Below are 15,277 nucleotides of genomic sequence, written 5' to 3'. Positions count from 1 at the left end.
GTCTTCAGTAAAAATAAGAAAGTTAGAGGAAGAAGAGTGAGTTTTGCTGAAAGGATAACAAGTTCTGTTTTAGACATATTGAGTTCTAGATGCCTACAATATACCTACTTTGAAATTATAGCACACAGTTGATAATGTTCAATCAAAGTTCAAGAGAGACTGGAAATAAATTGGTAAGAATATGGATATACATTGATCTGGGAATGATCTCATAGAGATTATAATTAAAGCTGTGTATTCCAAGGGAGGATATAAAGGAAGATGAGGGTCCAGGACAGGACCTTGTGGTATATGGTGGGACATGAATGATGATCCAAAAATGAGACAGGTATATAGCATGGTCCAATATATACAATACCTATTAACCATAGTTTAACTGGTATGCAATTTGTCAAAAACTTAGTACTTTTAGGTCTAATCATCAACAGACATTTACTTATTAAGTATCTAACATTAGATCCTAGGCTCTAAAATGGATTAAGATTTTGGAACACTTCATCATATATGTGTATCTATACATACATACATATATATATATATATATATTTAGATGTTTAGATGGATGGATGGATGGATAGACAAATGCATGGAGACTGGGACAAAGAGGATTGAAAGGGTCTGAAGATGTCAGTCCTATTTCTAGGCGAACACATCTTTGTTTCAGAAAATACTAAAATACCATATCCATAAGTGTCTCTTTATATCTGCCTTGCACATTAGCTGTGATGCTAGATATAATAATGTCTTTCAGGAGTGTCTAGCAATAAATATGAATTAATATTACATTCTTTAAGCCACACACAGAGGGAGATTTAAAATACATAGGAAGTTCTGCTTACAATTTCTGAATTATTTGTATTACTAATTTGTTCATGTCTATTGCTTGCTCTTGTATACTTGATAACTGTTTAATCAAATTATGAGTAATAATGAAGTAATTGTAGTTTTTATTTAATTTTTTCATAGCCATCGAGTTCATTGGAGACATTCTTTGATTCCCTTGTGAAGCAAGCAAAGATCTCCAATATTTTTTCTATACAGATGTGTGGTGCAGGATTACCAAGAGACAGAACTGGTACCAATGGAGGTAGTCTTGTGGGTATCTTTAAGTCTTAAAGAGGAGAAAAATATGATTTGTAGGGATTTTTAAAAATCTCTTTCAGAATAATTATACACTGATTTGGCTATAAAATATGCATGCATATATACAATTAAATACTGACAGCCATATTTAAATGCTATTTTATACTTCCTCATTCTCTCATTATATTAAATTATCTCACTCTTCTCCCAAGTTTTCCATTACAAATCCTCTTTATTCTTCCTTTTATAGCAGACTTTCTCACTGCAAATAGAAAAATTTGTCTACTTGAGTTGTCAATATGGGGAAGAAGAAGAAGGGAAAAGTAGAAATCATTCCTACTCCAATTTTATATACATACACACATATGTGTATGTGTGTATGTATACATACATATATGTATATGTGTATATTACATCTACATATGTGTGTATATATAATTTATCTATGTAGCATATTTATTAACAGTACCTGAGCCATTATGTATTGTCCATTCCTCAAATTCAAGTTCTAGGAGATTACACTTCTAGGCAAATAAAAGGACATATGTGATATCTGGCATGAATATTGAACTGAAAGGACTAACATGTTGAGGGTACTTAAGACTGAAATATTCTTTTTGACCAACCTCCTCTAACTTAGTAAACAGGAAAAATGAAAAGGGAGAAAAAATTATAAAGACTCCTCTTGGTGCAAAAACAGTTGCCAGATATCTCCCTCCATTTTTACTGAAGGATAGTCTCTCAGAGCCATTGTAACCCAACCAGTCAGCCAATCAGTAAATACTTATTAAGAGGCTGCTATATGCTAAGCACTATGCTAAGTAATGGGAATAATAATAATAAAGGCAAAAAACAGCACCTGCTCTTAAGATGCTCACAGTAAAATGGAAGTCAAATAGAAATGCAAACAACTATGTAAAAACAAGCTATATTGGGGGCAACTAGGTAGCGCAGTGGATAGAGCACCAGCCCTGGAGTCAGGAGGACCTGAGTTCAAATCCGGCCTCAGACACTTAACACTTAGTAGCTGTGTGACCCTGGGCAAGTCACTTAATCCCAATTGCCCCACCAAAAAAAAATAGAAAAAAGAAAAAAAACAGGCTATATTCAGGATAAATTGGAAAGTATCCAAAGAGAGAAGACACTAGAATGTTAAGGGAGATTAGGAGAGGTTTCCTGAAGAACAGGAATTCAGGAAAACAAGGAAGCAGAGAAGAGAAGAGAGAGAATTCCTGGCATTCTAGGCTTAAGGGGCAGCCAGCTAAATTCCTGGAGTTGAAAGATAAAGTATATTGTGTGAGGAAAAGCAAAGAGGCAAGTGTCACTGTATTGCAGAGCACATGTAGGGGAGTAAGATATAAGAAGACTGGAAAGGGAAGGAAGAGGGACAGATTATAGAAAGCTTTGAATGCCAAAAGATATTTAATCCTTGAGGTCATAGGGAACCTCTGAAGTTATCAGGTAGGTGAGTTACATGGCCAGACCTCAGATTTAGGAAGATTGCTTTGACAATTGATAGAGGATGGACTAGAATGGAGAAAGACTTGAGGCAGGGAGATTAACTAGCAGGCTATTCTAAATAGTCCTACCTTGAAGTGATGAGGGCCTGTGCAGTGCCTGACATAGAAGCTTAATAAATGCTTATTGACTGATTGCACCAGGGTGGTTTCAGTGTTAGAGGAGAGAAGAATACATTCTCAAGAGGTGTTGCAATGGTTTAAAATAAAACAGGACACTGCAAAAAAGAATATGCTATATGCCAGAGATTGAGGAGTCAAGGATGACACCTAGGTTGGGAATTCAGATGATTGAGAAGATGGTAGTGTCCTTAATAATAATAGGGGAGAAAATAATAATAATAATAATAATAAGGGAGGGCAGCTAGGTGATACAGTGGATAAAGCACTGGTCCTGGATTCAGGAGGACCTGAATTCAAATCTGGCCTCAGACACTTGACACTAACTAGCTTTGTGACTCTGGACAAGTCACTTAACCCTCATTGCCCTGCAAATAATAATAATAATAATAATAGGATCTTGGGAGGTTTTGGGGGGAAAGATAATGAATTCATTTTTCTATATGTTGAATTTAAAATGTCTTCAGGACATTCAGTTTGAAATATACAATAGGCTGTTGTTCAGGAGAGGAGTTAGAGCTAATTAAGTAGACCTGAAAAACATCAGCATAGAGATGATAATTGAATCCTTGGGAGCTGATCAGAGATCAACAAGTGAAATAGTATAGAGGAAGAAGAAGCGCCAGGTAAAAGCCCTGTGAAACATAGGTAAGAGAAATGACTTGGAAGAAGATAAAGCAAAGGAGCCAGAAAAGGAATGGTAAAATAGATAGAAAGATAATGAGGAGAGAGTGTTGTCCCAAAGAGAAAAGAATATCAAGGAGAAGAGGGTAATTAATAGTGTTAAATACTGCAGAGAAGTCAAGAAGGATGAGGATTGGGGAAAAGGCATTAGATTTGGCAATGAGATATCAGTCATTAATAATTTTAGAGAAAGCAGTTTCATTTGAGTGAAGTCCGAGGCTGTACTATAGAGAATGAAAACAGAATGAGAGGAAAGGAATTTGAAGCACTAATACACTAATTGAAATAATTAAAAACTTCAGTAAAATTGCAAGATTTAAAATAAAACCATGTAAATCATCAGCATTCCTGCATATTAGCAACAGAAATTAATCTGGAAGAACAAAAGGTCAAAAACATCAAGCATAAGGGAAAAAGGGCGGGGGCGGGAACTTAGTACCAGAATTCAAACTATTCTACATAGATATAGGGTGTCCACTTCTAATTTGTTTAACTGCTAAACAAATTAGAAGTGTAAGAATTGATAGGGGGGATAGTTTTGAAAAAACTCTGATAAGAGCTGTATGAACTAATGCAAAATTAAATTATCAAAACCACAAAATAATTTATACAATAAATGCAGACAAGCAATTTTGAAAGATTTAAGATCTCTGATCAACAAAAGTACTAGCCATAATTCTAGAGCATACATAATGAAAACTAACTCCAGTTAGAAAGGTGATAGACTCAGTGCAAATTGAGGCATATTTTTGTGATATGATGAAATGTGTTTGCTTGACTATACAGATCTGTAACTTATTTTCTTTTGACAATAGGGAGAGAAGAGTTGGGAAGGAGATAATTTGGAGCTGAAAATAAAAATTAAAATAAAATTGAATTTAAAATATATTTGTTAAAGTGCTCTAGTAGGAGGGAAGCAGTTGGGGAGGATAAAAAGAGAGGAGTTTGTTAATAATTGAATAAAGAGTTCATATAGATAGATTTTCGTTATCAACAGGGGTTTGTCCTCAGAGTGAATTCCTTTCAGGGCATTAAGCAGTTTAGGAAAGGGAAATACTCCTGGGAACTGAAGGGTAGGAGACTGGGCTGGAGACTTGATGGAATGGCCTTTCTTCTATTCCCAGGAAGAGAGGATGAAATGGTGTTTCTCCTGTTCTTCCAGGAAGAGGCTAGCGACCAGACAAGAAACAACAAGTAGGATGTAATGGCACCTGTAATAAAATGTTGTCATTTCCCTCATCACAAAGGCAAGGAACTGGTCACTTCCATATGTTAAGAGTGCAAGTGGTGCTGTTCTTTCTTGTGCTGTTGTTGTTGTCCTAAAGGAAAGTATAGAGGGATATGATTTGTTACCAGTTTGATCTTGTGTTTTTATTTTTCCCCCATGATACCTGTAGAATGAGCTGTTTTCTTCCAGCTTGATCACTGCAATATTAACTTTGTCAAATATTAAGAAGTTATTCCTGTGAAAGAAATCCAAAATTATTTTAAGGAGGAGCCATAAAATGGGATTCTTCTTACACAAGAGAGAAAACATAAGAATTTAATTCAATTATAGATAGGTATTGATTTTTATTTTTGTCTTTGTATCTGCAGTGCCTAGCATAATGCTTCATATATAATATAGTTGAATAATGAGTGTCTCTTGAATTGTTTAATTACTGTGTGGAACGTGGGTTGCCTTTATAACTTCTTTTCCTACATTTGTGAATATTTCTCTTCCTAGGTCATGGGAGGGATTGAACCAAGTTTATATGAAGGTGATATATGGTATACTCCAATTAAAAAGGAATGGTATTACCAGATTGAAATTCTGAAGTTGGAAATTGGAGGACAGAACCTCAATTTGGATTGCAGTGAGGTATTTGCAATAAGGTCTATATGTGTGTACAAGCATATCTGTTCATTTTTATTCAATTGTTATAGCTTTGACCTGATTGTCCATCTGAAAGTCATTCTGTGAAATCTGAAGTCAATCTGTTATATGTGCCTATGACAAAGAATAAATAGAATGTGTTGGCTAGCGATTAAAAGAAGTGGGGGAGAAAAAGAGAAAATGTGACTTTCCTACTTCTTGGCCTAATATTAATACTTAATTAATATTATTAAGTCAATTAATTGGAGGAAAATTGAGAGTCAATTTGCTGCATATTCATCTTGAAGTGGTATTTCCTAAGCTGCACCTGTACCTAATTATGGCAATAGGAGATTTGTTATGTTTTTTCCCTAAGCTGGTCCTGAGATGGGCATTCTTTTATTAATCTCATAAATAAGTATAATTAAATATTGGAGTAAAGAACTCATCTCTAGAAAATAGCATTTACTGAAGAGAAACAAAGATCTCAAGTTAAAAGGAAGCGAATGAAAAATGTATAAAGTTCATGAGTTCAAAGTTCCCAAGGGTAAAAAACAAACAAAAACCTGCACAATCAATATTTTGCTGCTTCTTTTTTGTATCATGGAAAACACAAAGGCAAATTTTTAATATTTACTTGATATCAATAAAAGGTTTCCAGAGAAAGAATTGATAAATAGAAGTATGTATGATATGATTTACAATACACACACACACATATTTGTGTCTAATAGTAGCCATCTCTGGGGTGGAGGAAGGGAAGGAAAAAAGGGAAAAAAGAAATTTATAAGATAACTTTATTACATATTTTAAAAGAATAACAAATTGTATATAATACATTTGCAGTTTCATGTAAAATCATCTTTTTATTATATTGTTATGGAAATGCCTGTTTTATTCCATAAATCAAAAATAAAAATAGTTTCATATTAATTTTAACTATCCAGTTGCCTTTTGTGGCTTCTGAAAAGATAGGCTAAAGCAACCTCCTAAAAAAAAATTTTCCACAAAGTTTGGTAAGATGCAAAAACAATGTTTTGATTTTTCATTTATCTTTAATTTCCATCTTCTATTTCTAAATAGGCACAGATTCCCATGAAAAGAAACCCAAGAATAAAGACAGGATGTAATGAAATAATAGATTTGCTGTCATTATTTTTAGAGCCCAATCATTTGAGTCAATACTTATTTTCAGTTTTCAAGTAATATCTCCTTTAATGAACCAATTGTAGCTATAACAAGGCTTCAATTTATTGTTTGGTAACCATTTCTCCTTAAAACAAGTAAACAAAACCAATGTCAACTTCTTTTTCCTCTTGGATTCAAAATATCTCTGGTTTTGGGATATATGTTATTCTCATGTGACAAGTATGTATTGTTTCCAGCTTTAATAAGCTTCAGAGTAGAAATGTTACTTGAATACTTAAATATGTCTTCATGAATCAATATGATGGTTTTCATGGATAAGAATCTTTTCCCATAAGAATTATTTTCCTGTTCTCGTAGGTAATGCTACAAATTAAGCCATCTAAATAATATATACTTTCTATGGATAGATTATCCAGAACAATTGAAGGCTGCTTTTTTGCCATAAAACTGCTGACAAGTCATTCCAGTTTAAAAGTTTTGACAGTTATAATGTAGATGATAATGGTTTGGGATAAGAGTTGAAAGAGAATATAACTGGGGGGCAGGGAGAAAAGGTGAGACTGGTAGATGTCTATGGTTTTTTTTCAAGTCTATCAAGTCAGGCTACCTCTAAAAGAAATAGGCATAGTTTTTACTTAGTTTTTTTGTTTTTTTGTGTTTTTTTTTTAAATAATCAACCTAGTGGAGTCAGCTAGGTGGCACAGTGGATAAAGCACCAGCCTTGGATTCAGGAGTACCTGAGTTCAAATCCGGCCTCAGACACTTGACACTTACTAGCTTTGTGTCCCTGGGCAAGTCACTTGGCCCCCATTGCCCCACAAAAAATAAAAACAAAAAATAATCAACCTAGAAAAATAAAAATTGAATATGCTCAGTTTCTTCAGATCACATTTGAGAAGGCATGTTTTTCATCTTACTTTCTGACATTTCAATGTGATTTCTTTTATCCTTGAATATTTTGCCCCTTCACTTGCAATTATTCTTATCCTTCTAAGCTATTATCCCAGAGGTTTCTAAACTATGGGTCATGTGTTCTTTTTTCTCCAGCCCACAGAGCTAAAGTACAAAACAATGGCTAAAATGTTGAATAGTTTTAGTACAATTAACAAATAAATTAATCCACTTTTTTCAATGAAAATCAACTAAAATGAAGATAATTTGATAAGTTTTCTCTATGTTACAATGAATACAGAAAAAAATTTTATTTAATGTCATATGCACAATTAAGGCCAAATTTATTCAATATATATTTACTCTCCACATGGACAGTCACCATAGGTTCATGACACAGATAAGTTGTATTGCTCACCTTGCTTCATTCTAAGTATATATGTATATACATATATATTTCTGAAGTGAGAAGCACAATACATTAGTTTACATAGGAACCTCAATTTTTATCAAATTGAAATAATTCAAAAATGAACGTAATCATTTCACATTGTAAACAATCAGATTTTTTTTTTTTGGTATCACTGACACTAGAAGTGCAAGGGCCACTCACAGCTTCAATCCTACTATTTGACACAGAAACGTGAGGCTAGTGGATCACTTGAGCCCAGTTCTGAGTTGCAATAGAACTAGAGTTGATCAAGTCTCTTCACTAAGTCTGGCATCAATATAGTGGGCTCCCAGGAGTGCAGGGTCACCAGGCTATGTAAGGATGGGCAAATCATACCAAGATAGAAACAGAGCCAATATACATATGCATAATATATAACATACATAATTTAATATAACATAATATGAGTAAGGAGCAACTTGTAACATTTCAAGTCATTACAAGAATAATCAACATTATGAGGAATAGATCATTAAATGGAAGACTCGTTTCAATATCCTGTGGTGATATAGTTACAGAGCATGGTACCTTTGTATATATTATAAACTTGCTGATTTTCCCATGGCAGTGTACTTCATGTCTTTGAGGTAAAAGAATAAATTGCACTTTTTCTTAGTGTTAATAATAAATATTAAGCTAATTTATTTTATAACAAAATTTTGCTCCTGAAATGGTGGATATTTTTTTAAAAGAGTACCAAAAAAGTAATTCAAGGTTGCCAAATTCATACTCTGATCCAAAAATATTAAGATAATTATGTATAATATTAATTGACTTTAATTGATATTAATGGATAAGGAACCCAAATATTATATGTAAAATCTCACTCCATCTGGACAGATTCTCTAGCAAATTGCACCCTCAATCACCCTTCCTTTCTTTCAAATTTTTGACCTCTTCCTATATGTTGGTCCTTTCCCCAGTGACTTCAAACAAGCTCAAGTCTCACCAATAATTAAAAACTTTCATTAGATCCTACTATTTTCACAACTTGTCATCCAATATTTCTATTCCCTTTCTCAGCTAAATTCCTTGAAAAAACTGCCTATACTCACTTCAAAATCTCTCTCACAAACCCTTGGCAATCTGACCCATCAGTTGAATCATCATTCTACTGAAAATGCTTTCTCCAAAATTACCAGTGATCTTTTAATTGTCAAGTCTAATGGACTTATCTCAGTCTGTATCCTTCTTTACTTTTTTAATTTTTTATTTATTTTAACATTCATTTTAAAAAAATTTTTGTGTTGCAAGTTCTTATAGCCTTCTTGAATTTTAGCACCTTCTCACCCTGGATAACTCTCCCTAGGATTTCATGACAGCCTTTCCCCTTTTTCTCTTATCAGTCTGATTGATTTTTCTCTGTCTCTTGTTGGTTTCAACCATATTATGTCCACTAACTGTGGGTGTCCCTAAGGCTTTGTATTGGTTCCTTTACTCTTTTCTCTTTATATTATCTTGCCTGCTGATCTCATAAACTTCTATGGTTTCAGTTACCACTATCAGATATCATTTCTCAGTTTTACAGATCTACAAGCCCTAGTCTCTTTCTCAAAAAGGGTATCCTCTAGGTGCTCTTCCAGCTTTAAATCTATAATCCTATGCTTGTGTTCTTTTTATTATTGTACCTTTACTATTCAGGTTATATATCAATATCTATGAAACTAATTTCTGATTTTTCTAGCAGTTGTTATCAAATAGAAAGTTCTTCCCCAAATAATTTCTTTTCTTGGGTTTATCAAACCTGTTGTTGAATTTCTATCACATCCTCCAAAGGAGTTGCTTCATACCTTCTCTTTTAACTTAAACCCCTTTTCCTCTCTTATTTTAAACAGATTATCTCAATAAACTGTTTAATTGAGAAAATTAACTCATCTAATTTGAGCACTATCAACTCAAGATTTGTTCAGCTTGTTCTTTGAGGAAAGAATCAGGAGTAATGGGTAGAAACTGAAGAAGTAAATTTAGGCTTGATGTCAGAAGGAGGAAAAAAAACAAGTTCCTGACAATTAGAGCTATCCAAAAGTGGAGTAAGCCTAACCTACAGGTTGTAGGGGTTTTGTCTTAAGATGTTAAAGTAGAAGATGGTTCTGTTATAGTGGGGATTACTTTTGTGTATGGGTTGAACCAGATGGCCACTTGGGTTTTTTCCTACTATCACATTCTGTGATTAACTCCAACATTTCCTATTATTCTTATCTGTATTCTTTCTTTTCTCTCAAAGGAAAATGTAGTCTTCTTTCTAGCAAAAAAAAAAACCTGCTCATTTTCTCTAGCTTAATATTCTCAATTCTATTTTTTGAACTCATTTCTGATTTATGACCTTACTCCTCACTATCACACATATTTTCCATCCTTCTGTCCTCAATCCTTTGAACATCTTCAAGTTACATTTCCCCACAATGGCCTGCATGCAATTTCCATGGCTAAGGAAGGAAGTGTAGAGCCTAAAGTACTGAAGTCTCTGGGTCTCCCAGTAACCTTCCTACTCCTCAACCCTGAGGACTTCCCACCTGTCTCCAAGTTCTGATTGTACAGTAAAATACTTCATGAAAAACAATACTCTTTGCAATGCTGCAAAGAAGTCTTTGTCCTCATACATTCATTTATCAGTGCTTATGGAAATGACAAAACCCAAGTGTAAAAAAAAAAACAGAGGAAGGAAACTTGATGAAGTTTCCTCTCACCAAGAGAAGAAAACATCAAAAATCCATTCACATATATAATCAATTGAATGAAAGATGAGAAAGTGGAGGCACCTATTATAGATTGCCTTTTCAAGAATTTGAGCTTTTTTTAGGGATTTGAGATTTGTAAAAAGGTAGAAGAGATATAGGATCATAATGGGGATGGAAGATTCAAGTAAGGTTTTTTTGAGTATGTGGGAGACATGGACATGTTTGTAGGCAGTAGACAAGGAGAAAGTGAAGATAAGTGAGAAAATGGGATAGAGGGGGCAATCTGGTTGGAAAAAATTATATGGAATTATAGAATTTTAGGCCAGACCTAGGTGTCTTTTTCTGGGCTCTTTGAAATGTATACTCAATTAGATAATGCATATCTTCTCTATCATAAGTGGTCTTTTAAAGATGGCAAATAATGTTAGCAATAACCAAGATTGGAGAAGGATGTCCTGATTGTAAAATGGGGAGGGGAATAGAATCTGAAAATGATCGATTTGACTTGGATTCCTCGAGAAAATAATCTTAAAACTATTATTCAAGAGATGGTTTATAGAAAGATAGAATATAAAAAGGAAATCCAAGGAATCAGTTTGGTTTTATCAATAACAGATTATGCCAAAGAAACTCAATTTCATATTTTGATACTTGTTCAATAGAACTTGGCAGAGAGGCAGTGTGCATAGCGGGTAGAGCACTAGTCAAGATGACGAGTTCAAATCTTTCCTTTTACACATATTGGCTATATCATCCTGGATAAATCACTTAATGGCTGGTTTCCCCAAGAAATTTTTCAATACTGCCAACTGTAGAGGAAATGCCAAGTTGCACTGATATAGAAAGTTCTTTAACTAGCATTCACTATGCCAATTAAATCAGAAATGAATCTAAACACACAAATAAACAAAAAAGAACTAAACTGGTGGATCAGGGATATGTTCCAAATGTAGTTTACCTATATTTTGGCAAAGTTTTCATGGTCATTAAGTGGATAATAATATAGTAACTAGGTTCAGAACTGGTTGCATGGCTTTATGTTAACTTGAGTAGAAGGTTTTTGGAGGCCCCTGTAACCCAAGCTTGGTACTGTGCTTTTTAACAATTTTTATTATTTTTTTAATATTGAATTCCAAATTCTCCCTCCCTGAAGCCCTTCCCCCACACACTGAGAAGCTAAAGCAATATAATATCAATAATACATATGAAATCAGGCAAAACATATTTGCATATTAGCCATGTCACAAAAGAGCAAGTGAAAATAAAGTGAGATCATTATACTTAAGTCTGCACTCAGAGTTCATCAATTCTTTGGAAGTGGATAACATTTTTCGTCATGAGTCCATTGAATTGTCTTGGATCATTGTGTTGATCAGCATGGTTAAGTGTTTCACAGTTGATCATCCTTACAATATTGCTGTTACTGTGTACAATGATTTCCTGGTTTGGATTACATCTCTTGGTGTAAGTTTATATGAGTCTTCCCAGGTTTCTCTGAAACCATCCCTCTCATCATTTTTGATAGGACAATAGTATTCCATCACAACCATATACCACAACTTGTTCAGCCATTCCCTAATTGATATGTACTTCAGTTTCTAATTCTTTACCACCACAAAAAGAGCTTGCTATAAATATTTTTGTACATTTAGGTCTTTTTCCTTTTCTTTAATCTCTTTGAAATACAGATTCAGTCATGGTATTGCTAGGGGTAGCCAGGTGACACAGTGAGCAGAATGCTGGGCCTGGAATCAGGAAGACTCATGTTTCTGAGTTCAAATCTAGCCTCAGACACTTACTAGCTGTGCGACTCTGGGCAAGTCATTTAACCCTCTTTTCCTCAATTTCTTCATTTGTAAAATGAGCTGGAGAAGGCAATGTCAAAATATTCTAGTATCTTTGGCAGGAAAATCCCAAATGGTGTCACAAAGAAGCAGACACAACTGAAAATGACTAAACAATAACAATTGGTATTTCTGGGCCAAAGGGTATGCATAGTTTTATACCCCTTTGGGCATGATTCTAAATTGTTCTTCAAAATGATTGGACCAGGCACAACTCCACCAACAGTTCATTAGTGTATACTTTTTCTCACATCCTCTCTAACTATACCTACATTTTCCAGTTAAGTCCTTCAATATTTTCTAAACCCCTTCCGTCCTAATGGCTTCTTTCCAAGACTATTGTAACAGTCTGTAATTGACTTTTCTTCCTCTAAAGAATATATTATTTTGGGGCAGCTAGGTGGTACAGTGGATAGAGCACCGGCCCTGGAGTCAGGAGTACCTGGGTTCAAATTTGGCCTCAGACACTTAACACTTACTAGCTGTGTGACCCTGGCAAGTCACTTAACCCCAATTGCCTCACTAAAAAAAAAAAAGAGAGAGAATATATTATTTTATCTGTCTTTCATACAACTACTGGCTAAACTTTCTCATGTTTTTCTTATTATGCAACTCCACCACTGAAAAATCTTCCACGGTTCTCCACTGACTTCTGAATAAAATATAAGAAACCCTTAACCCTGACATCAAATCCCTCTAAATGCGGTTTTCCAACCTTGTCTCATACTATGACATTCATATATTTATAGTACAAATAGAATTAAACTGAATCCCTTGTAATTTTCTTTCTCCATGTTTTTGCTCATGCTCTCCCCAGTTATGACTGCTGAAGTCCCTCTCTTCCCTCAAGGTACAACTCAGGTGCAATATTATTACCTAACTCTTCTCAGTTGAAAGTGATTTCTAACTCCTCAAATTTATAATAGCACTTTACCTCAACTAAGAACTTTACAATGATACATTATCTTGTAACAGTTAAACATATATTTGTCTTTCTTTAATTTAGAATTTAGACTCCTTGAGAGGAACCATGTTTTCTATATCTTTGTATAATACCTAGCACCTTGCATTGCATGTAGTAGGTGCTTTGTAAATGTTCAAATGTATTTCAATTAAATCAACTTATAGCATTAATTTGTTTCTTCTGCATTCAGCTTCCATTGTGAGGAGATATTTTCAAATTCGTAGAAATGAGATGTGTTACAGCTATACATATACGTATATATACACACATATACATATATGTATATACACAGATATATGTAGAGATATATAGATATATAAAATAGAATTCAATTGGATAATTCCTTTGAAAACAATGAGCTTCATCATTTTACGTACCTACAATATCGTGTTCTTTCCCCTCTCTTTTCTTTAGTACAATGTAGATAAAGCCATTGTGGATAGTGGCACTACTCTGTTGCATCTACCTCAGAAAGTTTTTGATGCTGTGATCGAAGCAATTTCCCAAACATCTTTGGTAAGTGTGGTCATAAATGGTCACTATTATCTTCACAGGAAAAACAGGAATTAATTTTGTAAGTGATGATGTAGAAACTGGAAACCATGCCTTTTGGAGTTTCTTTCATGAATTTATTAATTTTTAAAAGATTTTTTTACCTCACTGTTTTTTCCTAATAACCACCTTATCTTCCATACCCATAAAACATTCTTGTTACAAAGCAAACAATTCAAAACAAACTGAAACAATGACCATATATGACAACTTAGGTAGTGTTTTACACAAATAACAAATTACCTCTCTAGTGAGAAGCTTTTATCATTAGTTCAATGTAACGAAGATTAATTATTACATTTAATGTGGATAACCATATCTTTCAATATTTACATTTCTACTATCATTGTCATTGGCTATGTATCACTGGAAAAGAAAAGACTTATAGGTAGAAGACAGTAAAAATTATTGTTTTCAAGTATTTGAAGACTATTATATGGAAAAGGAAGTCATTTCCTTCTGTTTGCCTCTAGAGAGCCCAAACAGAAGTAATGGGTAGAAGTTGCAGAGACAAATTTGGACTTAATGTTAGGGAAAACTTTGAGTGCCAGAAGGTGGAAGAGGTCCAGTAGAGTAGCAAGTTTAACAGTAAATTAAAAGTTTCAAAAGACATTGTAGGAAAGGTCAGAAGAGAGTTAGAAGATAAGGCCTCACTAGGAATATGGTTGAACTGAACAAATATGAAAATGTAAGAAGTATCAGATGAAAGGAATTTTTGCCTAGGCAAACACTAATTCTAAATTACAGAGATTAGGAAAAATATAAAGAGAATGGCTTCAGAGAAGAAAGAATAGCAGTTGAAGTACTAGGAGGAAAAATCTGAGAAAGAAGCAAGTAATAAAACCAATGGTCTCAAATTTCTGTATATAAATGTCCAAGGTTTAGGCAATAATCAAGAAGTAAAGGTCCTAATATAAAGGGATCAATTTGACGTCATAGATATTACTAAGACTTGAGAGAATGAAACCTATGACTGGACTATAGTGCAGATAGATATACTTCATCTTGAAACAGGTTAGATAAAATGGGGAAATGAAAGTGAGTTAATATTTAAAAAGGTAAAATCACATACAATTTAATATTTTATCAGTGATTTGGATAAAGGCTCGAGCTCATCAAATTTGCAGAGGATTGAATAAAATCTAATATGATGAAATCCAATAGGGATAAATGTAAAGTCTTACACTTGGGTACCAAAAAAATTGACTTTACAAGTACCAGATGAGAAAGGCACAGTAAAATAGCAGTTTGTCTAAAAATGATCTGGCAATTCTAATGGAAAGGTAATATGAGTCAACAATGTGATATGAAAGCCAAAGAAGCTAATATTATTTTAAACAACATTAAGAAAGGTGTATTATCCAGGAATGAAGAAGGGATAGTCCCACTGTACTTTGCTTTCATCAGAATATTGTGTTCAGTAATTGTTAAACTAGAGGAAGGCAACTAGGATGATGAAAGGCTTTGAGTCTATAGCACATAAGTATCA

At 33.8% G+C, this 15,277-nt stretch overlaps 1 protein-coding gene across 1 annotated transcript in view; it reads left to right on the top strand.

The window, feature by feature from the left end:
- The window catches only part of BACE2 (beta-secretase 2), a 101,898-nt gene that overhangs the window by 66,900 nt on the left and 19,721 nt on the right, over positions 1-15,277 (top strand). The window contains exons 4-6 of the mRNA XM_043997426.1: positions 967-1,095; positions 5,131-5,265; positions 13,651-13,752. Of these exons, the coding sequence (XP_043853361.1) occupies positions 967-1,095; positions 5,131-5,265; positions 13,651-13,752 (366 nt within the window). The remainder of the gene's footprint in view (positions 1-966; positions 1,096-5,130; positions 5,266-13,650; positions 13,753-15,277) is intronic.

This window comes from Dromiciops gliroides, chromosome 3 (genome assembly GCF_019393635.1).
Source record: "Dromiciops gliroides isolate mDroGli1 chromosome 3, mDroGli1.pri, whole genome shotgun sequence".
NCBI classification, from domain to species: Eukaryota; Metazoa; Chordata; class Mammalia; order Microbiotheria; family Microbiotheriidae; genus Dromiciops; species Dromiciops gliroides.
The sequence above is the reverse complement of the archived record's forward strand: the minus strand, read 5'-3'. Positions and strand labels throughout refer to the sequence as shown.